A 26,117-nucleotide genomic window follows, 5' to 3' on the forward strand; every position below is an offset into this window, starting at 1 on the left:
GGGGGGGGGGGGGGGGGGGGGGGGGGGGGGGGGGGGGGGGGGGGGGGGGGGGGGGGGGGGGGGGGGGGGGGGGGGGGGGGGGGGGGGGGGGGGGGGGGGGGGGGGGGGGGGGGGGGGGGGGGTGTAAGTAAGTCTAATTCCAATAACTAACCACAATGTTAACGGCCTTCTGGAACTTGCTGGCAGTTAAGAACAAGCAAAACTAAGTACAAACTAGAAACTCGATGTCGCATTCAGTAGGAAACTAGTATAATTTTAGTCAGGGGGTGTAACTAAGTCTAATTCCAATAACTGACAAGAATGTTAACGGCCTTCTGGAACTTGCTGCCAGTTATGAACAAGCAAAACCAAGTACAAACTAGAAACTCGACCATTCAGTAGGAAACTAATATGATTTTAGTCAGGGGGGTAAGTCTAATTCCAATAACTGACCAGAATGTTAACGAGTTAGCTGCGAGAAAAATCGATGCCATGAATTTAGAGATAGTTGGTCAAGAACTTGGGTTCATCATGCATAATCAAATTGCCTTGATGATTTCGGTTGGACTATAAAATCTCTAAGGATGTGCAGTAGAAGTCTTATTGCTGTGATAAAAAATTGCAGGATGATGCAGTGAAATGAATAAAGAAAGTAGAGTTTGAACAAAACTCACAGTTGCTTTTGTGTTATATGCTGGCCGCTCTGCTAAGAAGCTTTCATCCTGAGCAATTCCATTGACATAGAGGCATCTCGAGGGCTCTCTAAAGGAATTTGGCCCTACGCACCGGGATGAAACGTAGAGGTCCCTTTAACTTGTTGTATCAAAGTAGGTTCATCATCAAAAGAAAAACAATGGGTTGTAGCATTTCCTATAAAATGGATCGTTGGACTTTCCTGTCTTTAGACAGGTGTGAGCTTTTACACTATACAATCATCCTCGTAAACCTGGAAGGTGTTGGATCATAACCATATAAATGTGTAGTTTCTTTTAACTTTAACACTACGATTGGAGTATTGAGGAGTTCCATTTTTTGCATTATTCTCATAGCTCACCCGAACTAATCTTCTGTACAGGCTTGAGTCTAGGACCTTAGATACACCAACCATCCCAATTCCTCACTACTAGAGCCACCAGTCAGGGGTTGCTATGAGTATACATTTATTAGCGTGCAAAAAATGGACGGTAAGATCCCACGTCGGTTCGAGAGGGGAACGATAAATTCCTTATAAGGGTGTGGAAACCTCTCCCTAACAGATGCGTTTTAAAACCGTGAGGTTGATGACAATATGTAATAGGCCAAAGTAGACAATATCTACGAGCGGTGAAATTGGGCTGTTATAAATGCTATCATAGCCAGGCACCGAGCGGTGTGCTAGCAAGGACACTAGGTCCCCAAAGGAGTGGATTGTGAGTTCCCACATCGGTTGGAGAGGGGAACAAAGGATTTCTTATAAGAGCGTGGAAACCTCTCCTTAGCAGACGCGTTTTAAAACCATGAGACTGACGGCAATACGTAACGAACCAAAACAGATAATATCGGTTAGCGGTGGGCTTAGGCTGTTACATGGACAATCATTCATAAAACTAGTTCCGTTCAAAAGTGTAGTTGCATAGCATTAACACAATGATAAGAAGGGTCTTCCATACCTCAACCGTATCTCTGGCTCGTGCAACAACTCTCTTTACAGCGACGTTTTCATCTCTGCATCCAGATTGCTATAGCACACTATAATTTCAACAGCATCGTGTTAGAGAAAAACTGTTGAACTAAAAGACATGCATGTGAGTCGTTCGTCGACTTACCTGTGTCGGGTCTCGGAAGGTTATAATGTCATCTATAGAAGGATTTCTGATGTAATAAGAGGCCTGAAGAAAATGAAACCAGGACATAAGAATTAGTGTCATAATCCCTGCATCTTAACTGCTGAGATCAAAATTCGTTGGATGTTCATGTGCATATTGTTTCCAAGACGTTCGATTCTTTCTCCTTCGATATGAAAATGGCTACTAACAAGAAATTATCAACGATTATGTTTCGTAGTACAACCTTCATACACATGATTCATCTACTTTCTTCGAATAAGAAATAACCGAAACATAATTTTGAAGCTTCAATCGATCAAGCTTCATCATAACAACGCTAAAATCTCAATCCACAAACACAAAAATACACCTAAAACCTTCTCGAACCCTAAATGGCAAAATTCATCTCAGAAAAACAGAAGAAACCAAAGTCGATTCATAATTTCATTGATATATCCAAAACTCAACTTAAAACCAAAGGAACTCTCGAGACATTTACCTTCTCGACAAGCATTCGATCTCCGATACGAAGAGCTGGACACATTGATGACGACGGAATGCACTGAATCTCCAAAAGCATAGACCACAAGATCAAAGCCACAAGAAATGTAAGCAAGCCATCAAATATAACCCATTTAGGAAAACCCCAACTTATCGCAGCGTAGAATACAGCATAAGTAGGACCCACTTATCTGCCAACGTGACGCCTACCCAATCCGGATTTGCCACGTCAACAAAATATTACATAAGTAGGACCCACTTATCTGTCAACGTGTCCCCTATTTCCACCACAGGTGACAGTACCATATCATCGCGATTTTCCGCGCTTTCCACTCTCAGACTGACTTCACTACCACCATGCCTCTAGTTTTCCTCTGTTTCCTTCTCCAGTTTTCTTCTCTCCTTCCCCCGTCGTCGGCGGCGGCTAGCGGTAGTGGCAGCATAGTATTTACCACCCTTGGCAGGTCCGTCTACGCCTTCGATGTCTTCACCCTCCCGGCCGATGAAAACAGGGCCCCTTCTGCAGCGGATGAAACCCTAATCACCGATGGCGAATCCGTCAATTTCAATGGCTATTTCCCTTCGTCGTCGTCGTCATCTTCGATTCTCTCTCTTTTAACGAACCAATCACAGTCCTTACGGCCGGATTTGGAACTCGTTTATGTCACAGAGAGAAACGGAATCTCCAGAATCTTCTACGATGCGATTTTCGGTGGTACCGGATTTAGTGCTAGACGCCGGTCGGCGCTCGAGATTCCTCATCGACTGCAAATTCCCCTTGTGGATGATGAGCAGAAGAACGAAGTTAGGGTTTCCTTTAAAGATCGGCCGAATTTAAGCGGCGATTATTTGGTGTACGTGTCGACTCACGAGGACCCTGGCGAGTCCAGAACGAGTTGGGCGGCGGTGTACTCAAGAAGTTTAAGATCGGGTACAACTCGGCGATTGACGCCCTATGGAATCGCCGACTTTAGCCCTTCTGTTTCTCCGTCGGGAGTTTGGACGGCTGTAGCTTCCTATGGCGAGAAGGGCTGGGCCGGCGAAGTTGAGGAACTAAGTACCGATATATATATCTTCCTAACTCGCGACGGAACTCGTCGAGTTAAGGTCGTCGAACATGGTGGCTGGCCGTGTTGGGCCGACGATTCGACTCTTTATTTTCACCGGAGGGGCGATGACCAGTGGCTGAGTATATATAGAGCGATTCTCCCGAGTGATGGAGAAATTTCTACCGATTCAGTGATAATCGAACGACTCACTCCACCTGGTTTGCACGTGTTCACTCCGGCAACTTCTCCAGCCAATAAAAACCTAATCGCTGTCGCTACGAGAAGACCCGATTCGTCTTTCCGCCACATAGAGTTGTTCAATCTCGTCACCGGAGAATTCAAGGAGCTGACAAAAGCGGTTTCACCTAATTCTCACCATTTCAATCCGTTCATCTCCGCCGACGGGACTCGTATCGGTTACCACAAGTGCAGGGGCGACGGCAATGGAAGAAAAAGCAATACCCTGTTCTTAGAGAACGTTCGTAGCCCTGTTTCTAATTTATCCCTGTTCAGAATCGACGGTTCGTTTCCCTCTTTTTCGCCTGCAGGTGACCGTATAGCTTTCGTGAACTTTCCCGGATTATACGTCATCAATCGGGACGGTTCGAATCAACAGAAGGTTTACCCCGGCGCGGCGTTCTCAACGGCGTGGGATCCAGTGCGGGAAGGTGTAGTATACACCAGCGCCGGTCCCGATTTTGCGCCGTTGAGTTCTCAGGTGGATATCATTTCAGTCAACGTGGATGATGACGAGAGGACTATCAAGAGGCTGACGAAGAACGGTGAAAACAACGCCTTCCCCTCGCCGTCCCCCGACGGGAAATGGATCGTTTTCCGGTCGGGACGATCGGGCTATAAGAACCTGTACATAATGGACGCCGTCGACGGCGAGAACAAAGCGCTTCACCGGCTTACAGAGGGCCAGTGGACGGATACGATGTGCAGTTGGTCGCCAGACGGCGATTGGATTGCATTTGCATCGGACCGGCACAATCCCGGCGCCGGAAGTTTCGATCTGTTCTTGATCCACCCAAACGGAACCGGGTTGAGGAAGCTGTTTCAAAGCGGTTCGGCGGGTCGAGCGAACCACCCGAATTGGAGTCCGGACGGGAAGGTTCTAGTGTTCACTACGGACAATGCGGGGATATCTGCAGAGCCTATTTCGAACCCACATCACTACCAACCCTATGGTGAGATCTACACCATCAAAATGGACGGCTCGGATCTTCAGAGGCTGACTCATAACTCCTACGAGGATGGGACCCCCACGTGGAGCCCACGTTACATCAGCCCTGTCAACGTTCAGAACTCATATGACGTGGAACCCTGTGGCTTTGAAGATTGTCACTGGCTGAATCAAAAGAACAAGGCCCAGAATGAAATTAAGCCCGACTTAACCGGGCCTCGATGCAGCCCATAATGGTGTCACTGGGCCATCCTAAACCCAAAAGCCCATATTAGCATGTACACTCATGTAATATATAAATATAATTGACATATTGGTATAAAAATAATCGCTGTGCTTTTAATGTTAAGACATTTCTTAGTTGCCCTCTAAATTTTAGCTTAGATCATTCCTTTTTCTATCAAGTTTTGAGGCATGCGAGGAAGCATGAACGTGCACGATGATATGATATTGTTCACTTTAAACATAAATTTTTACGACTTTGTTCGAGACTAAAAGGTCTCGTGGAGATGTATTTCTTTCTTAACTTATAAACTCATGATCATCTCCTTAATTAGCCGACGTGGGAGACAATTCACAACATATGAACACTTTCTTTGTACAAATCTCAGCATTTTGGTATTTCAGTAATTCGCTACATTACAACAAACCGCGGAGATCCCGACAACATTATGTAGAAAAACCAGTGGCATTGGCTATGGCTACATTCAAAAGCTTACAAAGGGAGTATTTTATGTCTCTCTCTAGTCTTGTTCTAGTCTCTAACTGCTGCTGCTAAGTCAGGCTGCTACTAATCCAACAGAGCCGCCATTGGAGTACAAATCTACTGTGTTTGAGTCTGGAAAAACTCGGGCGGTATCGTCGGAGGGCAATACTTCTTCGCCACGTGCTTGTACTGAGGCAAAAAGCCATCAAAATATCAGTCAGTATAAGAACATTACAAGATCAAATGAACAACTTAACATCATAAGACTACGCTCACCTTATGCTGGCTGTATTTCTCTCTGATGGCTGGTAAGCTAGAATTGTGGGCGTTACAGCAGAGGCGATGTAAATCCTTAACGCACTCGACAAGGTCGGATGGCTGATAATGTGTATAATGCTGCAAGGTCGAGTTCTGTACCAAAGATCACAACAACAGCATACATACTCTATAAGTATAATTGGTTTGTTGGAGTTCTGTAACAAAGAACATACATGATTCTCATCATACCCATGGTCTTTTGGTTGGAACAAGTATGAACTTCGCCAAGAAGATCGCCGATGCAGCTACGAGCGACGGTGCGTAGCATAGCATACTGTATTCCAAAAGAGATAATTCAGCTAGGAAGTTGGACAAGCATTCCAGCTGCATCGACGAAACCTCATCGGTGGACCCTTGAGCAGCTCGAACAAATCGCCTGCGACGATTCAACGAATCGACAAATCAGAATTACGAGTTCATTGAACAAAAAAACATTGCCAACATCACAATCACTGACTTTACCTTAAGAAACATTTCGGTGTTGGAGCTGTCATTTCAAACTTCAAGTAATTCAAGACAGATGATTCCATTTGCAATACCTCTTCTTTAAAGTATGTGTTATCAGTTATGTAACAAAATTCTTCCACTTGAGGTGCACAGATCTCTTCATATTTTCTGGAAGAACACAAACTTACTACTTAACATCAGACTATCAAAATCAACAACCAATCATTAATGGGGTATTGAGAATTCTTACGAAGCAATCATCATGCAAGCAACACCAAGCAACTGTAATCGTTGTCGATCCATCGAGTTTCCCGATAGGTATCGATCGATGTAGTTCACTGTCAAATATAAAGTATCTGGCACAAGCCTATACTCTTCTGCTACCTCCACAAGCCAATCAATCAGTATGGCACGCATATTTGAATTTACATCCTTCTGAATTTTCTCCATGAAATCTGTAGAAGGCCTTTTCTTAGCCTGAACCAACAACATTAAACAATTAAGAACAGATATGAAGTGGTAAAATTTTAAACTTTTTACTAAAGAAGAAGATCATCACCTCAGATGCTCGCAAGTGCTTGTAAATATCACAAGCAATTGTAGCACATTGCTGGGGATCCATGAAATCGGTATCAACATCAATGATACCGCTATCTGTTTCCATTTCTGCAAGTGCATCTCTATTGCATATGCTACCTACAAAGGGAACCAAGCAAGATATAATCAATTAAGAACACTAGCAGATGCTGCAACTCTCAAAAACTTATCCATGAACTCACCTTTAATTGGTGGGTGACCTGAAATGCAGAGACTGGTTTTAGTTTTCCTCTCAACGGAATCAACAGCTGGGACATCAGTATTGTCCATGTACTCAACTTCAGGACTCTTAAAAGAATCACAAGTAGACATAGTTTCATCCAAGGAAAGTGACACTCCATCTGATTTAGTCGGAGAGACATCCATACTACTAGAGACGGCGGTGGCATCAGTTCTTGAGATTGCTGGAACATTGCTAGGGACAATTGAATTCGTCGTTTTGACATCAATCAATGTGGCCGTATGAGCCGCCGCCGGCAAGTTAGCAATGCGAGTTCTAGCAGGGGAACTCTTCCTTGCCTTGACAGCTTTGGTTGCACAAGGCACCTGCAAATATAAAATTTCATTTAGGAACGCTTTAGAATCATTGGATTTAAACGAACAAAGAGGCACATGCTGCTGTCATACACTAAAGAAAAGGGTTGACCCACAATGATATCCAAATTGTAAATCCAAGAACTTCGTAAAAAAAAAAAAAAACATTTTATATAACGACATCAATAATGTTTTCAATTCTCGTACTTGTTGCTTCGAAAGGAAACAAACACAGCTACAAGAACATGTTACCCTGCTAAAAAATCAGCAGAGTGTTTCCTAAGCTACCCAAAAAGACTGATAAGTGATATGTTGAATATAAAATTGTTTCAGGAATCTGGAATCTAGACCCCTTCTTGTTAGCCCATAATTTTAAGCTCAGCTTGCTAAGTTCTTTGATTAACAAGGAAAAACAAACAAGGATATAATAAGAAAACTCTGTTCAAGTTTTGGGTATGATCCAGACAGCCAACAAAAGTGAGCTACAAAAAAACAGGGGACATTTTTTATCCATTATCACTCTGTCTCAAGCAATTTAATGCATCGTTGAACAATCCCAATAATATGCAATTCATTTCAGAAACACCCATAAACCAAAAAATCAAACCCTACTGAAAGAAAAACATCAACTCCCACAAATGAAAAGAAACCATAGAACAAAAATCATCAAGACTCCTTTGCAAGTAATTAAGTACCATAATAGCAGGCGGAACAGAGCTTTTAGCAGCATTATGAGACACACTCTTGAGATTCGTTAGGTTACCGAGTGGCGCTCGCTTCTTCGCCAAGTGTGGCGGAACTGCCACAACCTTTCCGACATTATCGGACGACGAGGCCGACGACGCTTGTCGTTTAGCCAACGACGACGACGTCGACGACGAAAACGAAGGGCGGCGATTATGAGCGGACATGGCGAATCGGATCGGATCGAACGCAGTTGAGAATTTAAGAGTCAAATTCAAAAAAAAGACTAATAAATTCGCACAAATTTCTCTTCAATTCCAACTTCAAAACCTTCTTGGCGTAAGAGAGAAACGCCAAGAAAGCAAAGAATCAAAAATTAAACACCAAAAGAACAAAAAAAATTGGGGAAAAGAACAAAAAAGAGTTGAAATTCTTGGAAATTTGATTGATGGAAATTTGATTTTGAAGATCAGAAACAGAGAGAAAAAGGAAGAAGAAGAAGAAGAAGAAGAAGAAGAAGAGAGCGTTATCGAACGCGAGCAAGATGGGAAGTGTGATTTATAATAAAGGGGGGTTTTAATTACAGTTTTCTTTTGCTTTAGGGCGCGGAATTTTGATGATTTTGAATTCCGGCACATCCTGACCGTCGATTCGCCTCTCGGTATTCGTTAGGACTCGACATCGGAGGCGGGGCCCATTTAGTCTACGTAGCATCGCCTGCGGGTTTCGTATGGAGCATCACAGACAAATGGAATACCGCCATCTGTCGCTTCCCATTGCCTTTACATCTTGGGGTTGTCGGACTGTGTGGGGGCCTTTTTGCAACATTGGTAAGTCACAGTGCTGTCAGATTAGAATTCAAGTTTATTTGAATTTGAATTCAAAACGGTCACTGAACGCATCCATTTCTCTTTCTCTCTCCTCCGCTGCAAGAGAGAGAAAAATTGTTTTTTTTTTTAATTTTAATAAAAATAAGATTAGGTTAGTCACGCATTTATGGAAATTATGAAATAAAATCTTATTAAAGTTGAAAGAAAAGATAAGTCAAAGATCAAATTATGATTTATTACTTTATTTGTAAGCAAAATATATGGTATTTTATTCCATTGGCAAAAAATATATTGACACGTAGGATATTTTAAATTTATATATTATAAATTTTTCTTTATTTTTTTTAATTAAGTTATGCATTTATTGAACTAGTATGGAATATAATTGAGCAATAGGCTTCTTTCAAATTTAAGATTAAAACATTCATAAAAAGGTTAAAATTAGGGCATACTTGAAAAAGGTTAAAAAGGGCCATTTTTACACAAATTTCAAGAGGAAAGGAAAAGAACAATTATTTTAAAATGTGTTTTTTGTTTTAAAAAAAATATATATAGAAGATTTTATTTCAAATTAATTTTGATTTTTTAGTTCTGTAGAAGTAAAAAATAAAATTATAGACGTTTAAAATAATGAAGAAAATATTTATTAAATTATATTTAAATTGACTCTTAAAAAAAATGGACTAAATACAAAGTTGATTTACTTTTTTGTCCTTGAATTTTAAAATTTCCCATTTTGTCCTTATGCAATTAATTATAGATTTTTTTTTTAATTTTTTTTTTATCTTCCCCTAACAAAATAATAAAACATTTACTTGGTTAACGTTAGACGAGTTTCTTTATTTTCGTAGTAAAATTATTTATAATTATATATAGAAAACCCATTAAAAATAAATAAATAAGGGCTAATTGTCTTATATGTTTCAATATTTTCTTATAAGTTTGGACTTTTGTTGTTTATTGGGTTTCGAACTCAGGAGCTGTGCCACCAATTCTAATTCAAATTTTAGTAGCTTTGAATTTTGAATTCAAATGGGAAACTGTTTTTATTTTATATATCTGAAAAGAAAAAAAAAACAATATTGCTTAATCTACGGATAATGCTGGTTGTGATTGGTCCAATGTGTTGACAGTGAGTGACACACCAACCGCTACTTAAATCTTTTCTACTGGGCCGTTGTTGGGGAATTTAGGCTCGTGCATGTTTTGTGTCGTGTCCAAAATTCTACGAGAGGTTTAAGACTCAAATAGCATGACTCGTCTAAATGGGTTGGTCATCGAAGAGATGACAAAGCTGTTGAGTATTGTTGGGAGAAAAGTCCCACGTCGGCTAATTAAGAAGTTGATCATTAATTTATAAACCATGAAAGATTATACTAAAAAAAACAATATCATACAATTGTGGAGGTTCGTGATTCATAATAAGAGTCACACAAGCCAGTCATCCTTAGGTAGTGAGCTAACCTATGTGAGTCAACCATGGCTAGCCAACCCTTATAAGTTGGCTGAAGCTAATGGTCGTGGTTGGCCGATCCTATGCCCCTTCTTCTCCCCCTAATAAGCTCATACCTAAAGAATTTCAAAATTTTAGAGATATTTTCGATAAGGATGGCAGAGTCTCATCCTCTATTACATTACCCAAAAAATTTTAGAACGGTTTATTATTGTCTTAACTATTGTCTTTCGTTAATAATATTTTGTGAGGTCGACCTCTAATTGTGTAGCCTGTTCTACATCAATTAATTTTGTGTAAAGCTAATTGTCATAAATACTCAGTTGTTCTTAATTAATTTTTTCATTAACTTTCGTTTTTTTTTTCCTCCCCTTAAAAATGGATTTTCCAAGAACAAAAACAGATAAATAAACCAAAATATCACAAGCAAAAAAACAGTATTAATAGTTAGATTTCCAACGTCCTACGTGTTAGAAAGCACTTATCTCCATAGTGGTATAATATTGTCCACTTTGAGCATAAGTTCTTATTGGCTTTACTTTGGGTTTCCCCAGAAAGTCTCATACTGGAGATGTATTCCTTTACCTATAAACTCATGATCATTCCCTAAACTAGCTGAAGTAGGACTCACTCCCAACAATTCTCAACACTACACTGCTACGCCAATAGAATGAGCCTACCACTTTTCAAGATTGTCTTTGAAAATGCCTTTTCAAACAGATACAGACCAACTGTGTCTATGAGACTTGACACAATAACATTGTCTCTAATAACTGTCATTTGCAAGTTCACAACTGATACTACCTCAAACAAAATCGCAACCGATACAAATTGACTATCATATATTTGTTTGGCACTGCGATGAAGAATTAAATAAATAAACATTTAATGAAAATACTCACCATAGAGCGTGTTGAACAAGTTATAAGAATGTCCACTGATTTAACCTTCACCGAAAAGAATCTTTCAAAGAAATTAGTTCGATCTCAATAGAAAATTTCTCAGGTGCTTCGAACTAGTTCTTGTTCATCCAATCGATTCAAGCTAAACTGATAACTGAAATCCCAAAAACTTAATGGAATGGAAGAATAGAGTAACAATACTGAAACAGATAGCGGATCGAACACAGAACAACTTGGTGATTTTGTGTTGCACGAGAAAATGGATGGTTCAAGGTCATATTTCTACACGAAATCGTTGGTTCAAGGACAAAGGACCTGGACCGTCAATTTGAACGACCAAGATCTCAACCACTTATTTGGAAAGGATGTGAATGCGAGACGGACTCTCGTCACTTCAGCCTCAAATATAACTTTAATACACTTAAGTAAATTACCTTTTTAGCCCTATTTTACTTATCAATTTAGTCCCTAAATTTTAAAATCCGACAATCAAATACATCAACCATAGCAATTGTTTAATTTGGTCTATTTCAATTTCATACCCGAACTGAGTTTGAACCAATTAGTGACTAAATTATTTAATTAACTTCAGCATAATTTAGTTGATTATATTAATATTTTTTTTTACTTTTATTTGTGTTGATTGTATTAATATTTTTTACTTCTATTTACTTGTGTATTGAACTCAAAACATATTTAACATAATTTCGACCTACAAAAGTACGGATAAGATCTTGATGCTTCCTCGAGAATTCAATCTGTTGACCGTTCAGTTTGGTCGTTGGTGGTCAATATTTTAACGGAAGCGCCACTTGCCAACCCCCCACATGCCTTCATTGTCATTGAGACACCATCTAATGGCGAAGAGGCTCAGACCCACCCCACCCTCCACTCCCTCCGCCAAGCCATCGCCATCGCCACCGTCATTGCCGCCGTCTCCTCCGACCCCTCAACTCTTCCATTCAAAGCCCACCACCGTGTCCCTCCGCCACTCATCCAACGATCGAAACAAAACCCTAACCTACCTCGTATCCCCCGCATCCGCAGCATCCTCCAACTGGGTCTCTCTAAATCTCACCAGATCAGACCTCTCTTTGCCTCTCACTTTCCCCACCGGCCAAACCTTCCGCTGGAAACAAACCAGCCCCCTTCACTTCACCGGCGTTGTTGGGCCTCATCTTATCTCTCTCACCCATCTCCCAAATGGCGACGTTTCATACTGCCTTCACTCTTGTTCTACATCCTCCTCCTCCTCCTCCGCCGCCGCCGCCAGATTGGCCTTGCTTGATTTCCTTAACGCCGGTATCTCCCTAAGTGCCATTTGGGAGGTCTTCTCGGCGGCTGATCCAAGATTCGATTTCTTGTCGCGCCATTTGGAGGGGGCTCGAGTTCTCAGGCAAGACCCACTCGAGTGTTTGATTCAGTTTTTGTGTTCTTCAAATAACAATATTGGAAGAATCACCAAAATGGTGGATTACATCTCATCACTTGGGAATCATTTGGGTAATATTGGAGGCTTTGATTTCCATGAATTCCCCTCTTTGGAGAGGCTATCATTGGTCTCTGAGGCTGAGCTTAGAGAGGCAGGCTTTGGTTACAGGTAAATCTATCCATTCCAATACTAATTTGATCTAAGAAATCAATCGCTAGCTCTATCTGCGGGGATGGGAACACTTTTATTGATAGCATAACGTGAATAAGCAGGGCTAAATACATAATTGGCACTGTGAAAGAACTAAAAGGCAAACCTGGGGGAGGTGCAGAATGGCTTCTGTCTCTTCGTGATTTGGCTCTCGAAGAAGTGATAGAAGGCCTTACAGCTTTACCGGGCGTGGGTCCAAAGGTAGCAGCTTGTGTTGCTCTCTTCTCTCTCGATCAGCACCATGCCATTCCTGTTGACACACACGTCTGGCAGGTACTATATCCCTTTTCATATGAACTAAATTGATTCAAGTTCCTTTCATATGAACTAAATTGATTTAAAAGTTTATTCTTGTATGTGATGAAAAGATTGCTACTAGGTACCTTGTCCCTGAGCTTGCTGGTGCACGTCTAACGCCAAAGCTTTGCAATCGTGTGGCTGAGGCATTTGTCAGCAAGTATGGAAAATATGCTGGTTGGGCTCAAACTCTGCTCTTCGTCGCTGATTTGCCTCAACAGAAGGCCCTCTTACCTGCAAGCCTTGAGAATACCAAAAGGAAAAAATCTACAAAGGAGCAGAGAGAAAAGGCACATACTGGTAAATATAGATCAATGTGAATAGCTATATTAAGTTGGTCTCAGGCTTTTGACATTAATGTAAATTCCGATTTCTTGTAGAGCAAGATCCATAGGTGTTGGCATAGCTCTTGAAATTTGTTCGGGTTTTCTTTGGCTCGTTGACGTATTCTCCTGGAGGAAGAATTCAATATGTAATCCCCATGTTTGGGGAAGTCATACATTCCAGCCTTCTACTAAATGTGATCTAGTTAAAAAAAGATTAATTTTCTGTGACTAGAGAACTGTGGTTTCATTTCATTGTTGATCCTTGACATGAATCAATTAATAATTGAAGTATTGCATGATTGTTTCTAGGACTCCTAAAAGAATGAAATAAGCTGTGATCATGGAGATGATTATTGCTAAAGCTATGTATCTATTGAAAGCTACTGTGAATTATCTTGCCATGTGCTTCATTCATGCTAGACATCTTCCATCATTTATGTGCATTGTGCATCGACCAACAGTGTTTTGGTGACAAACGGACATGGATCGCCTCTAAAGTTCCGATTCGAGATTGGAATCACGCATTTAGCCTTCCCTAGACACGCCTGAAACATCACAAAGCTTTCATGTGAGTCGTCATCTTGAATACCTTTTATTTAATGCAAGATACAAATCTCTTTATAGAATGCTAATGCGTTTCAGGAAATTACTCACATGTTCTACAATGGCTCTGGAGTTTGGCGAGTGACATATTCCAACAGCGTAGCTTTGACAGTCACCAGATGGTGTCCCAAAGCTTGCAAATAAGATTTTGGAGATGTTCTTGTTAGTAGGGCAGCTTAATCGGACCTTAGGCCTTCTACTTTTGTTCTTTGTTCTACTTGCCCTCTGTTTCTTTGCACTCATCCATGAAGCTACCAGAGGATAATGTGATTCAGACACTTGCCCACATGTTTTGCTAATTGAAACAGAATCCAAAGATATCCCAACTGGGCTTCCTGTTTCTTCTTCCAAAATGACCAACAGGTTCTCAGTCGGCTTGAGGAAGGAACGTGGAACATTATACCTGGATTCAAAGGAGAGAATATGGAAGGAATTTTCAAAGGTGAGGTATAATATAACACCAGATATTAAGATCTGAATAAACTGTTTACCATTTCTGTGAAGGCTCCCCTGTTGGGGTGAGGAAGGAGACCCAGTATCGGCCAATACCCCAGCCGTTAACCCAAACTGCACCCTTCCCCATGGAACCAAGGTTCAGTGCAATTGGGTCATCACCAGGAGGTGCATCGAACTGAGTCTGCCCAATTAATGACGACAAAGGTCAGTTAATGAACACTGAATTCAGGATAGTTGCTATGCAAATGGTCTAAAAATTGATTGTTGGTAGTACCTTGTACCATGTGAGCGGCTGGGAAGAGTCTCCTAACCTGCTCCACTGAACATTACTTGACCCATTGTCTAAAAATATTTGCGATTGCTCTCCTGATAGGCCAACCTATGCAAAAATTGTTCAGAAAAACCGACAAAAATACATGTACGTATATTTTTTTTTAATATGACATCGGCTTCAAGTGTGTATGAACTCATATTACGGGTTCAAAAATTAAAGAACCTTGTATCCCCAAGGTTGCGCGGAGAAATCCTCGTCTTGAATCCTCACTCTTCGCAGTCCAGCAATTCGTCTCTCAAGAAATGCCCCAGAATCCTTCACATTATAGCTATTAGAATTCGCTAAGGTGAAATGCGAAATTAATATGCATCAACCATGGAAGGGAAGGTAAGAAGATTCGTACCGGTAAACCAACCATCACACTGAGCAATGAGATGTTGTTGATGCCATTTCTCAACGTAATATTATTCTCCAGAGAGAAACCTTTTTCTTTGTAAGTTCCGTGGGCGGAGCCTATAAACATCAATAGTGAAATTCTCGATATTGTGGTTTGATCGAGCTTTTAACCATACAAAGGAAGATAAGACTAGCCTGCATAAAGTCCATTGACAAATGCATGCATGGCATGAGCTAGCGAATCCACTTTCAGTGTTTGTTGAGAGTCAGGAGAATCCGCTTCAACCCTGCATTTCACAACAATTCTTCTACTTATTCAAGATTAACCTCAGCCGCCGCGTGATTTCTCACTTATAATTTACCTTAAAGTGTACCAAAGATAGTCTGAACTATCTTTTGTAGTACCCGTATGCTCTAGTAACTCGTTAGCTCTCAAATCGGTTTCGTTAAAGCTAGGTATTGATTCCTTGAACTCTTGCCATTCTTCAGACGAGTCAAACTTTTGTACTGTCTTCATTGATCTTGTATTATATTGTACGCTTACCTGATCATATATGTTTCAATGGTTGAAATTGATGCGGAAAAAGAAAACTTCTGCTGAAAACTTCCTGCTAGTTATCGGTATAAATCTTACCCTTCTAGTATTGAAGGCCACATTTTTACAATCTGGTAAGATGCTGATGGAACTTAGAGGTAACTCGTAAGTAACACCTTGAAAGAGGACATTCGTGTCTGTAGCTCCCTTATTCACCAAAAAGGCAGCGCATTCTCCGGACTCCGTTTTGAATACAATAGCCTGCCAAAAAAGACGAATGAGCAATTGTCTACAATTTCCTAGAATTACAACCACAATAAGTGACCGATTTCGTTCTTATCCAGTTATCCTTATATTCATTGTATACGATATTCCATTTCCATCTTGGACGGTAGGAACAGCTTTTTATTGCATAGAATGACGTTATTAACATGATAAAACTTACTTCTAGAGATTTGCCCAATGAGAAGTTGGATTTTGTTCCGGTGAGCAAAGGCTTGGAGCATAGCTTAATTGCAGCATGTAATTCTTTAAGATGGCCCCATTTTGGTTCCCTAATTAAACCTTCAGTAAGAATGTGGTAAACAATTACTCTGTTGATGCAAAATTCGAACCATTGAGCTATAGTTTTAAAAATGTCATACCGTATTCGTCCAGGGGGGCTTGATCATAGTAACCTGTGATCATGAATGCAGAGGTTGATCTTCCGAAGTTGGTTCCTCCATGATACTAGATGAAAAAATGAACGGTGGTTGTGGTTTAAATGAAATATGTGTACATCTTTTGTTAGGTTCCCAGGAACACAAAAAATTGAGAGAGATTTATATCAATACCATATAATAGTTGACATAGGTCCCATTCTTTGCAGCAATGAAAAGAGCAACATGAAATGCAATCTCCTCTGCTGATCTTATATACGGTTCGCCACCATAAGTTTGATAGCTGTAATCCCGCGCCCCCAAAGTCCCAAGAAACACAAAAGTTATCATCATTAAACAACAAAATTCAATATTCCTTCCATTTTTGTGAAAAAGAAATGCAAAATATTTGGATACAATCGCAAAACTTACAAACTAGTCCAATTCTCAGTCCACATAGATGGCTTATTGGGTGAGTTTGGTCCTAGGAACGTTTCTCCACATCTCATCCCGTTACACGTATTTATCTACGAATTAATATATGAGCAATATAAGAAATGAAAACGTAGACATAGAGAGGAAAATTAATGTATAGTTGAAGTATTATTTACATACGTACCATAGGGTCAGGTGCATCGTTTTGCTTGCACATGCTCCATGGCACACCGGTCTGAAGGCTAACAGCCATGTCTGCTGCCCATCGAACATAAGGCGGTCCCTTCTCACGAAAGGCTGCCTCCACCAACGTGTATTCATTCTCAATCTGCAACTCCATCGATGTGTTCTCTTAGAAGTGTTAAAAAGAAAAAAAAATAATGGAACATAAATTAAAAAACCATTCAGTGTTGGTATGGCCCATCGACTCAAACCTGTGAAAGTATGATTGGCCCTCCTTGTGAAGCATATAAGCCTTCGGATTTCATCAGGTTCACTATCTTGGTGGTGAAGTTTTGCATGTAAAACTATCATTGAAGGTGCAGGGTGACCGTGAAAACATAACAACTTTCACTTAGGTTATCATAATTAAAAGTTCACTATAAATTTAATTATATCAATTCTTCAACACACCTTGAATGGTTCATTATCAGATCGATAAACAATTTCCGGAACATCATGTAACCAAAACGGTAGACCACTGTATATTAGAAAGTTAAGACAATGACCGAGAAATGGTTATTTATAAAGGAATAATTGTGAGAAAAAGTTTCATATATCCTTACCCATAATTCCATTCCGCCTCAATGAAGGGTCCAATCCTAAGGCAAGCATATAATCCTTGCGCTTGTATTTCCTTAACGAATTTTACTACGTCGCGTCTTCCACTAAATTCATACTGAAAAAACAAAATTTTTTTACACGGTTCAAGTCATGTCTATCATCTTTTAGAGATATACAGAGAGTAGAGAGATTGAGTTACCCTTCCTTGATGGGGTTCGTGCAGGTTCCAGAAGACATAGGTTTGTATAACGTCTATTCCACCTTCCTTTGCTTTGGCAATCAAAGAAGGCCACATCTGCGTAACAAATTAACAAAAACCATCGTCATAATGCAAACTCTTTCCAACACTGAAGCACACGTAAAAAAATGTTGCGGGTTTACGGGTTGACCCGGGCCCAATTGAACTACAATGGGACCCAGCCTTTTTCTAGCCGATTCGTAATAGCCATCATGTTCACAGATGATTTGAATTTCATGTGGAGATTTTCCATTCGTCCATTGAGCGGTGACCCGAATCACATGATTCTTGAATACTTTTTGTTGGGTTTTTCTATGGCGGGCTTGATTTCGTTCACTTTCAAACAATGTTTTAAAAAATAAAAAATAAAAAATAAAAAGTATTTTTTATTTTTGTAATTAAAATTTAACTTAAAACTTCAACTTTATTTATTTTTTAAAAAATAACTTTATTAAACTAACCACTCTTTACATTAAGTATTTTTATTTAATTTTATGTTGAAAATTTTTAATTTTATATAACAATATAATACAAATTTTTTGTAATTTTGATTACAAAAAAAAAAATTAATTAATTAACAGTATAAATGTAACATAATAAATTATAATATATTTTTATGCAATAATGATAAAATATATATATATATATCGAATTACCGTAACTTAATGAGACGGTATTAAAAAATTAGAAACTAAATATATTTTTGTTTGAAAACTATTAATATAATCGTCAATCCCAACATCACAAAAAAAAATCGCTATATTTCATATTTAATAGTAATAATAATAGACCTTATTAAAAAACTGAACACAAATCACGTATCATGCTGTTCTAGAAACGCAACATTCATAACTAATCTCATAATTCTTTTAGTTCCGATTCTATCACTGAAACAAAATAGAAATTCCAAAATAATTTATTTCTTAATTAAGTAAAATTTAATCTAAGAAATTGAATAATACCGTAAACAGTAATTCACTTCATTTATTGGCCGGAAGTTTTATTAATCTAAACACCGTTTCTGAAAATGAGGGGGAAAAAGACACAGAAATTCCATTTTAGAAAAGTAGATTGAAAAGAATGAGCAAACATGAATGATGAACCACTATGGCTATGTACTTCGCCTAAACGCTAGACAACAAACCGCATTTTATTTCTCTTTTTGAACTAACCTAACACCTATTGCACAGCAATGCGAAATGGATGATCCATAGAAAAATCGTTTTCCCGCCAAAATAATTGAAACAGTGAAAATTCGGCCGCCATGATACTTAAACTCAAATTAGAAACAGAAATCATCGGAATTATCACAGAAAATCAGAGATGGATGAAGAAAGTAAGAAATCAAACTTACATCCGGAGTGCTCCGCGGATAGTGAATAGAGCCAGAGAATAAAAGCTTGTGTTCGCCATTGACGATTAAGGATCTTCCATCGTAACTTACACCGTCGCTGCCGTCGTTTCCGCCGAGGACGCAGTGGAATAACGCCGCCGTAAATACCAAAGCAGAAACGCAGAGTAATCCGACGGTGCCGTACTCCGATTTCGCCATTGATTCCCGAACCTTCCTCTCTTCCAAGGCTGTTCACTGTTGAATCAGAGAAATGCCGCTTCCTTCTATATCAACACTAGAATTCTACTTCTCTCTCACTCCTCATTCTCGAAAGCAATATACAAATTCGTCTGGATCTGTCAGAGGCGAATTTCATATACCAATTTTCTGCGTAAAAAACGAGGCGTCTCTCTTGATTTTATACAGCGCCTTCATAACTGGCTGTCAATTAATTTAAAATAAATAAATAAATAAACAAAAGAAGAAGAAGAAGAAGAAGAAGAAGTTGGCGGATTCGAGTCGAACTGGAATTTCCGGATTTCAATGGTACGTTGGGGAACTATTAAATAGTTTTGTCGGTACTTTAAGAGAATTATGGATAAATAACGGGGGGAAATGAAAATAGAGTAAGTTTGTGGGTAAGCATGTAAATTAAGTATAAAAGAAAAAAAAAAGAAAAACGGAGTGGACCCTGACCCGGACCCAATGGTAGCGGAAGCTCGTCAGTTGAGTCACGTGAGAGAGATAAAACAAAATTAAGCAACTTATTCAAACGTAAAAGCCACGCGCCACGCTTCCAAGCATTCACACGCTTGAGACTATTATGATATAATTTTTTTTTTTTACAATAAATTATTCAAAATTTGAAGTGAATCGAGTTAGGGATGGAGATTATATTTTTTAATTTTCATCCCTGATATGTAACAACTCAAGTTTCGAAGGGATGAATTGTATAATATCTGCTAGCAGTGGGTTTAAGTCATTAAAATTGTATCAAAGCCCGACACGATTCTGTGCCAACGAAGACGCGGGCCCCAATGGTAGTGGATTGTGAGATCCCACATTGGTTTGAGAGGGAAACAAACCGTTCTTTGTAAGGTACGTAGAAACATTTTCGGTAGTAGACGCGTTTTAAAACCTTGAAGAGAAGCTCATAAATAAAGTCTAGATGAGACAATATCTGTTAATGGTGGGCTTGAACAGTTTAGATAGATAGATATATATAAGATCTCTAGAATAATCTTCCCCTCGTCCCTACAAAAATAAATTGAGAATTTTGCAAGAATTGGAATGAAAGACAAGGACACATAAATTATTGTTCTCTTTTTTGTCCCTGTCTCACTCCTTGGACACTTATTAAGTATAGTTGACCGTATATTTTGAGACAAATATTTAATTTACGGCTTACCATATTTACCTTTCTATTAAAAGTAAATATATTGTTTTCATTCCATACTATAAGGTAAAAATAGGTGGAGAACGGCATTAAATTAAAGGTAAATTTGATATTTTAAAATTTTAATAATGGTAGTGAAATAAAATGGGGAGTGAAATCGAAATTAAACAGAATCGCTAAAATTTCGGCTTGCATTTTGAAGGTGCAAAACGTGCAAGCAACAGAGCAAGGTCCTCTTGGCTGTTCCTCACATTAATTGCTTTCTAAAGCCGTTTATTAACGTTGCGTCTTTGGCTGGACTTGGAAAAATGAGCCTTCGACGTTACAAAAATACCCACAAAAAAGTTATTGCATTTAATTTAAATAATTAATTAAAAATTTTATTTTATTATTATTATTTAATTGAATAAATTAGTAATTGATATTAAGTATATATCAAGTTATTATTAATTTTAAAATATACATTTTTATATATAATATAATTGTATTTACTTTTTAATAATTACAACTTCTTAACAAGTTTTTAAAATAAATTTTAACAATTTAAAAAGTAATTTTTGAAAGCATATCTTAATTAAATGTTTAAAAATAAATCAATAAATATTTTACCGACTAACATTATATTTTTATTAAAAAATAAAATTTAAATAAATAATTGAACATCTCCAACCAAAAGTAAAATAAAAGTTGTGGTTTGGTTTAACTAAGTAGAACAAAATCCCAAATAATTCGATTGAATCTAAAAAATGTCCCTTGCTGACTAACTTAATTCACGAACCCCCAACAATAGAATAATTATTCGATTCATTTTAAATCAGTGTTATTGTGGAAAAAAAATAGAGAATAAAACTCCAAATCATATCGAAAATCTATATATTTGAGATGTCTAAGATACCCTCTTCTATCGGTTTAAATCCTAAAACATACAAAACAACTTAAAATCTATATCAATTCTCACCGTCTCATTCTTGAGAGATTTTCATAGGTCCCTCAAAGACCTATCTTGAATAGACGCACGAAAAAGGAAGAGATAGTGAAAGGAGATTTTTTTTTTTTTTTTTTGTCAGCTAAATGGAGCAGTAGATGAAGATTATATTTCCCGTCCATACTCCCGACCTGCCCAAATGTTTATAAGTTCTGCTTCATTTTATATATCTATATATAAATATATCTATGTATATATTATAATTACTCACAAAAATAAGAAAAATTTTCAACAAGAAATCTTTGTTCCGATCCTCGTACAAATAAATGGAAATTTATGAAAAAATGAAAATTAGAATAAGAGAGGAGATGAAGTTTGCCATCTCTGTCCGTTCAAAAGATATTTTTTTTAAATATGAAATCCAAATAAGAATTTTTAAAATTTTAAAATTAATTTGGATCAAGAATCTAATTATAACTTATAATTCAAGCATAACAGTTGACTTGGACAAAATAATCTAAAAAAAAAAACATTAGCTAATTAATCAATGTCTGTCTTTGAATTAATTGTTTATTTATAAATTCATGTGGCATAATAAATGCTAAATACAGTTTCTTCTTAAAATATTAATTAAAATAAAAATATTATTTTGGTTCCTATTTATTTAAGTCTCTAATTTTGTATGAGAATGAGCTATATCGACTTTTTATTTTAAAATTTGGGGTTTAAATTGCTTAAAAAAGTCACTCTAAAAATATAATAAAACTCATTTTTATTATTTAATATTTATAATAAAATGGTGGTATTGTCCCAATAAACTTGGTTTGAATAATAAAGAAAATTAATATTCAAATTAAAATATATAAAAAGTAAATAAATGGGGAAAAAAAGCCTTAATTATAATAATTTATAAATTAAATTAAAATATAAATAGATGAAAATGTGAAAGATAAAATAAATTAATGAAAATTACTATTTTCCATTTGATTTTTAAATTTCTCTAATATATTTTAATGCTCGTATTTAATTAAGTTTTATAAATCTCTTTAATTATAAAATATGTTTAATATATAAATTATTCTAAAAAAAGTACCATTGGGCCTAACAATATTGGCCCAATTTATTTAGGCCCAAATAAAGCCCAAATCAGTTCGATGGTCCACTTTCACAAACCGAGACCACTGGTTCGGTTTATGGGTTTAGAAGAAAAAACCCGAAAAAAATCCGATAATTTTAATAATTAATTAGAAAATAAGAAAACAGGAAAGCTGGAGAAGCCAGAAGTTGGAGTGAAGCCCAAGCCATCAATAGCTATACTATAAACCAGTGCGTCGCTCGTTTCCCGCATTCTTCTCTGCGATTCAACTCCCTCTTCTCTCAGGTTTGGATTTAATCTTTTCTTCAAAAGTTCAGTTCATTTTGTATCTGTGATTGTTTACGATTAGGGTTTTGGATTGGGATTGTGTTTATTTTAATTTTGATTTCGGTAAGAACATTTCCGATCGTCCTGGTTGACAATTCTTTTCCTTCCTTTTCTCATGTCACAGAGATTCTTATAATTTGATCGGGGAAAGCTTGAGTTTCGGACCAGATGTCGGTGCGTTTCTCTTCTTAGCATTACTGCGTTTTTTTTCCTGGAAGTATTAGCTAGTGTTTAGTTCATGCATTTTAATGATGGAATATTATTGTAGATCTTTGAGTATAATGGAAGTGCTGTTGTTGCGATGGTGGGGAAGAATTGCTTTGCCATTGCTAGTGATCGTAGGCTTGGTGTTCAACTGCAGACTATTGCCACGGATTTCCAGAAAATTTACAGGATTCATGATAAGCTGTTTCTCGGCCTTTCGGGCCTTGGTACCGATGCTCAGACAATGTATGTTTTCTGTGGTTGAATCGATTTTTTGGTTTAATTTTCCATTTCCTAATTCCTTCTGCCCTTGAAATGAAGGTATCAACGGCTTGTCTATCAGCACAAACTGTACCAACTTCGAGAAGAGAGGGACATGAAGCCGGAGACATTTGCTAGCCTGGTCTCAGCTCGTCTTTATGAGAAAAGGTTGGACACCTACTTAGTTTTTATTTTCCTCCTTTTCAGCGGTTTTAATTATGCGTATTCTCTATGTTTCAGCCTTGACTAGAAAACATGGGCGCGATATCTTTAGGATTTTCATAGCTTCTTTTGTGTGTGTGTTCTTTTTTTCTGTCTACCAATGTGATTCTTTTCTGTTGGTGGAAGATTGTAAGCTGATTTGATAGAGATGTTGCGTTGCACTAAGAGCCACTTGAGAGTTTATGACATGTGAACCTTCTATGCAGTACAGTACAGATATGCAGTCAAACCGCGTTATGGAATTGATATATGTTAAACTGATATGCAAGATATTATGTACTTTATTTAAAATAGGGTTACAAGTTGAATTGCTGTATAGTTGAAATGTGGATAAACTAAAGAATTGTATTGGATTAAGTGTCTTCGTCTCAAGATAGTTCTTAGTCTCTCTCCTAGCTTTCGGAGGAAACATAAACTGTTGTGGGATAATCACAATTGGTAGAGTTAACCTTTCCTCTCCTTAGTTTGTAAGTTAGCTTTTATTGCATGACATGAATATACCAAAAGCTTAAGTACTATTTCCAAGATTCAAATGCTTGAAATTTGGTCTTCTCAATTTTAATGAATGGTCCTCGGTACCACACTAAACTATTGTCTCCATTACGCTCTTTGTAGAACTCGCCATGATGAAGTCGTGTTATAATTGGATTGGAAAGTAGTTTTAGTTGGTAATCCATGGATATAAATGTGCAAGGGTTGAGTTTATAATTTTTTTTTTTTTTTAAGAGGTTGAGTTTTGTAACTGTTATTTTGCCTTTTTTAGCTCTGATAAAAAAATCATGTACCGATTTTCTTATTTGTAGGTTTGGTCCATACTTCTGCCAGCCTGTAATTGCTGGATTGAGTGATGAAGACAAACCCTTCATTTGCACGATGGATTGCATTGGGGCTAAGTGAGTTCTCTCTTTTTTTCTTTCTTTGTCTATTCCCTACTTCATTATTTTGTTGGATTTGAATTTCTGCTTAAATCATTAATATGGCTTTCTTCATTTTTGTTTGAAATGTGCATCAAACTTGAAGTTGCATCCTCTGCAACACGTTGTAATGAAATCTGATTTTTGGGACAAATATTTTTCTAGATTTAGGACAATTATTGCAAAACTAATACGTTGTCAAATTCATTGTCCCAGAGAGCTTGCTAAGGATTTTGTTGTTTCTGGCACTGCATCAGAGTCCCTTTATGGTGCTTGTGAGGCGATGTTTAAACCTGACATGGTATGTTGGTATAATCCATTTGCATATGCTTTGCATTTGTCACTGGGATTCTAAATTTCTTTGCATTGAGAAAGAAATTGATTTCAGTTGCCTGTTCGTTTAATCTTTTCGATTTAACAATCTACCATCTCCATAGGAGTGCTAGTGTTTTGGGTCAGGTCAATTTGTTGACCAGATGGATACTGACAGTTGAATGTAAGATATCTAAAATAACTTGTTAGCCAGTTCAGTTCAGTGTTGGAATCATAGAAGAAGGATTAAGTGTATACCCATAAAAGGAAGAGGTAGAGAAATTAGTGCATGTCTGTGGTAGAGGGAAAGAGAATAGAAAACTGAAGTATAAAAGAAATAATAATTCAATTAGAAACGTTCACCAATCACTATCTTTCCTGTTGGAGTTGGAAAATCAGACATAATCATTGAACAAAGGGATCGATAAATCTCATGGATTGAATTGTTACAAAAGAGGACGGAAAATGAAAATTGTTTGGTTATGGATAGTCACGCAATGGACTGATGAACGCATGAAGTGATGTAAAAATCTGACTATTGAGGTTTCTGAAGAGGAGATGGCCAACATGACGATTTCTCTGAGTAAGAGTGATTGAAGATTAAGACACATATATAGAAGTGGCGCTGTGGTCTTGACAGTTGAAAATATTGAAAACTTAAACCAACCAACTTATGGGTTTTGTTTTTTTATAGATCTGGAAAAACCAAAATTAAGTTAACCAACAGACCTTTCTTTAAATTAACTTACAATTTTTGTTACAGTCAGCATCCTTAGTTCATTGGGTGTGTCTTTGCGCCCTTAATTATCCAGTTGTGAGGCATTGGTTCTGAAAAACAAATCCAATTCTTGCTGTTTTGGATTTGTAATTGAACATCTCTCGTTAGAATGAATAGCCACTGTAGTTTATTTTACCTGATTGTGCCAAGAGCTCCGCATGATCTTCAAAATTTTCCTCTTGATAGACAGCCTAAAATATTCTTGTTGGGGTAAAAAAATTCCCGCCTTAATTTTTTTGTGAAATCTTAACCATAGAATTAACTCTGTCGATTCAATTTTGTAATGGCCAGGAACCAGAGGAATTATTTGAAACCATCTCTCAAGCGCTGCTGTCTTCTGTTGATCGGGACTGTTTGAGTGGATGGGGAGGGCATGTCTATGTTGTGTAAGCCACTTATTCTTAATTCTCGATTTTTAATGGTTGATATTATCTCTCTGGATAGCTTATTGGTGTGTGTGTGTTTTTCTAAGAAGTGGTTTGTTGTGAATTGTGATTATTATGGTTCACGTTACCTTGGATGAAATAATAATATTTGTAACAGAATATTACCTTAATACACCGTTTCTTATAAAAAAAAAAAAAAAATAGTAATAATAATGATGATAATACTTTTAACAAAACCTGTCATATGAGGAAATGTGTGCAATTTATTAACTGTTTTAGAGGTACGTTGGTTTCCTATTTTTTTAAATTATGCTTGTTTTCTTACCCTTTTTTTTTTTTTTTTTTTTTT

The 26,117-nt window shown here is 37.6% G+C and overlaps 5 protein-coding genes and 2 long non-coding RNA genes across 10 annotated transcripts in view; 4 read left to right on the forward strand and 3 right to left on the reverse strand.

The window, feature by feature from the left end:
* LOC111444915 overlaps positions 1 to 1,253 on the reverse strand; it is a 1,998-nt gene extending 745 nt beyond the window's left edge. The window contains exon 1 of the long non-coding RNA XR_002710756.1: positions 654 to 1,253. This is a non-coding gene — a long non-coding RNA (uncharacterized LOC111444915). The remainder of the gene's footprint in view (positions 1 to 653) is intronic.
* Positions 1,254 to 2,602: 1,349 nt separating this feature from the next.
* LOC111444913 lies at positions 2,603 to 4,893 on the forward strand. Its single transcript, XM_023083044.1, has one exon. It carries the CDS (start codon positions 2,643 to 2,645, stop codon positions 4,752 to 4,754), a length of 2,112 nt encoding a protein of 703 aa, XP_022938812.1. The 5' UTR covers positions 2,603 to 2,642; the 3' UTR covers positions 4,755 to 4,893.
* A 218-nt stretch (positions 4,894 to 5,111) lies between these two features.
* On the reverse strand, positions 5,112 to 8,335 carry LOC111444914 (cyclin-A1-1-like). 2 transcript variants are annotated; one of them, XM_023083046.1, is made up of 8 exons: positions 7,822 to 8,335; positions 6,771 to 7,135; positions 6,551 to 6,687; positions 6,242 to 6,468; positions 6,007 to 6,159; positions 5,734 to 5,920; positions 5,503 to 5,637; positions 5,112 to 5,415 (listed from the first exon to the last, which is right to left on the reverse strand). In XM_023083046.1, the coding sequence occupies exons 1-8, from the start codon at positions 8,031 to 8,033 to the stop codon at positions 5,344 to 5,346; spliced, it is 1,488 nt and encodes a 495-aa protein (XP_022938814.1). In that variant the 5' UTR covers positions 8,034 to 8,335; the 3' UTR covers positions 5,112 to 5,343. The 2 variants fall into 2 exon arrangements, with proteins under 2 accessions (XP_022938814.1, XP_022938813.1); XM_023083045.1 differs by having other exon boundaries at positions 6,771 to 7,134; positions 7,818 to 8,334.
* Positions 8,336 to 11,622: 3,287 nt separating this feature from the next.
* On the forward strand, positions 11,623 to 13,666 carry LOC111445237 (N-glycosylase/DNA lyase OGG1). Of its 3 annotated transcripts, XR_002710799.1 has the most exons (5): positions 11,624 to 12,591; positions 12,696 to 12,906; positions 13,002 to 13,230; positions 13,311 to 13,402; positions 13,566 to 13,666. XR_002710799.1 is itself a non-coding variant. In XM_023083501.1 (4 exons), exons 1-4 carry the CDS (start codon positions 11,819 to 11,821, stop codon positions 13,322 to 13,324), a joined length of 1,227 nt encoding a protein of 408 aa, XP_022939269.1. In that variant the 5' UTR covers positions 11,624 to 11,818; the 3' UTR covers positions 13,325 to 13,666. The 3 variants fall into 3 exon arrangements, 2 of the variants coding, with proteins under 2 accessions (XP_022939268.1, XP_022939269.1); XM_023083501.1 differs by having other exon boundaries at positions 13,311 to 13,666; XM_023083500.1 differs by lacking the exon at positions 13,566 to 13,666 and having other exon boundaries at positions 11,623 to 12,591; positions 13,002 to 13,562.
* Positions 13,486 to 19,510, reverse strand: LOC111445236 (beta-galactosidase 16-like). The gene is made up of 19 exons (XM_023083499.1): positions 18,969 to 19,510; positions 17,576 to 17,671; positions 17,379 to 17,491; positions 17,227 to 17,293; positions 17,028 to 17,120; positions 16,778 to 16,921; positions 16,591 to 16,685; positions 16,354 to 16,462; positions 16,165 to 16,249; positions 15,966 to 16,084; positions 15,620 to 15,781; positions 15,348 to 15,529; positions 15,181 to 15,272; positions 14,993 to 15,102; positions 14,812 to 14,904; positions 14,590 to 14,694; positions 14,351 to 14,496; positions 13,911 to 14,262; positions 13,486 to 13,801 (listed from the first exon to the last, which is right to left on the reverse strand). The coding sequence occupies exons 1-19, from the start codon at positions 19,164 to 19,166 to the stop codon at positions 13,691 to 13,693; spliced, it is 2,472 nt and encodes an 823-aa protein (XP_022939267.1). The 5' UTR covers positions 19,167 to 19,510; the 3' UTR covers positions 13,486 to 13,690.
* On the forward strand, positions 13,689 to 14,677 carry LOC111445238. The gene is made up of 2 exons (XR_002710800.1): positions 13,689 to 13,824; positions 13,899 to 14,677. It is a non-coding gene; the product is annotated as an uncharacterized LOC111445238 (long non-coding RNA).
* Positions 19,511 to 22,507: 2,997 nt separating the features above from the next.
* Positions 22,508 to 26,117, forward strand: part of LOC111445581 (proteasome subunit beta type-3-A) — a 5,008-nt gene continuing 1,398 nt past the window's right edge. Inside the window, exons 1-7 of the mRNA XM_023084053.1 lie at positions 22,508 to 22,649; positions 22,818 to 22,865; positions 22,960 to 23,141; positions 23,217 to 23,324; positions 24,182 to 24,271; positions 24,509 to 24,593; positions 25,674 to 25,768. Of these exons, the coding sequence (XP_022939821.1) occupies positions 22,860 to 22,865; positions 22,960 to 23,141; positions 23,217 to 23,324; positions 24,182 to 24,271; positions 24,509 to 24,593; positions 25,674 to 25,768 (566 nt within the window). The 5' untranslated portion in view covers positions 22,508 to 22,649; positions 22,818 to 22,859. The remainder of the gene's footprint in view (positions 22,650 to 22,817; positions 22,866 to 22,959; positions 23,142 to 23,216; positions 23,325 to 24,181; positions 24,272 to 24,508; positions 24,594 to 25,673; positions 25,769 to 26,117) is intronic.

This window comes from Cucurbita moschata, unplaced genomic scaffold, assembly GCF_002738365.1.
Source record: "Cucurbita moschata cultivar Rifu unplaced genomic scaffold, Cmos_1.0 Cmo_Scf00007, whole genome shotgun sequence".
NCBI lineage: Eukaryota > Viridiplantae > Streptophyta > Magnoliopsida > Cucurbitales > Cucurbitaceae > Cucurbita > Cucurbita moschata.

Coding starts and splice junctions, on each gene's coding strand:
- LOC111445236 (XM_023083499.1), bottom strand. CDS start 19,166: ATGGCGAAATCGGAGTACGGCACCGTCGGATTACTCTGCGTTTCTGCT. Junction 15,103..15,180: donor TGTCAATGGACTTTATGCAG/GCTAGTCTTATC, acceptor TGATGTTTATAG/GCTCCGCCCACGGAACTTAC. Junction 13,802..13,910: donor CCAGAGCCATTGTAGAACAT/GTGAGTAATTTC, acceptor GTGATGTTTCAG/GCGTGTCTAGGGAAGGCTAA.
- LOC111444914 (XM_023083045.1), bottom strand. CDS start 8,033: ATGTCCGCTCATAATCGCCGCCCTTCGTTTTCGTCGTCGACGTCGTCG. Junction 6,688..6,770: donor AGGTCACCCACCAATTAAAG/GTGAGTTCATGG, acceptor TTCCCTTTGTAG/GTAGCATATGCAATAGAGAT. Junction 6,469..6,550: donor AGCACTTGCGAGCATCTGAG/GTGATGATCTTC, acceptor TTGTTGGTTCAG/GCTAAGAAAAGGCCTTCTAC.
- LOC111445237 (XM_023083500.1), top strand. CDS start 11,819: ATGCCTTCATTGTCATTGAGACACCATCTAATGGCGAAGAGGCTCAGA. Junction 12,592..12,695: donor GAGGCAGGCTTTGGTTACAG/GTAAATCTATCC, acceptor GTGAATAAGCAG/GGCTAAATACATAATTGGCA. Junction 12,907..13,001: donor TTGACACACACGTCTGGCAG/GTACTATATCCC, acceptor TGTGATGAAAAG/ATTGCTACTAGGTACCTTGT.
- LOC111444913 (XM_023083044.1), top strand. CDS start 2,643: ATGCCTCTAGTTTTCCTCTGTTTCCTTCTCCAGTTTTCTTCTCTCCTT.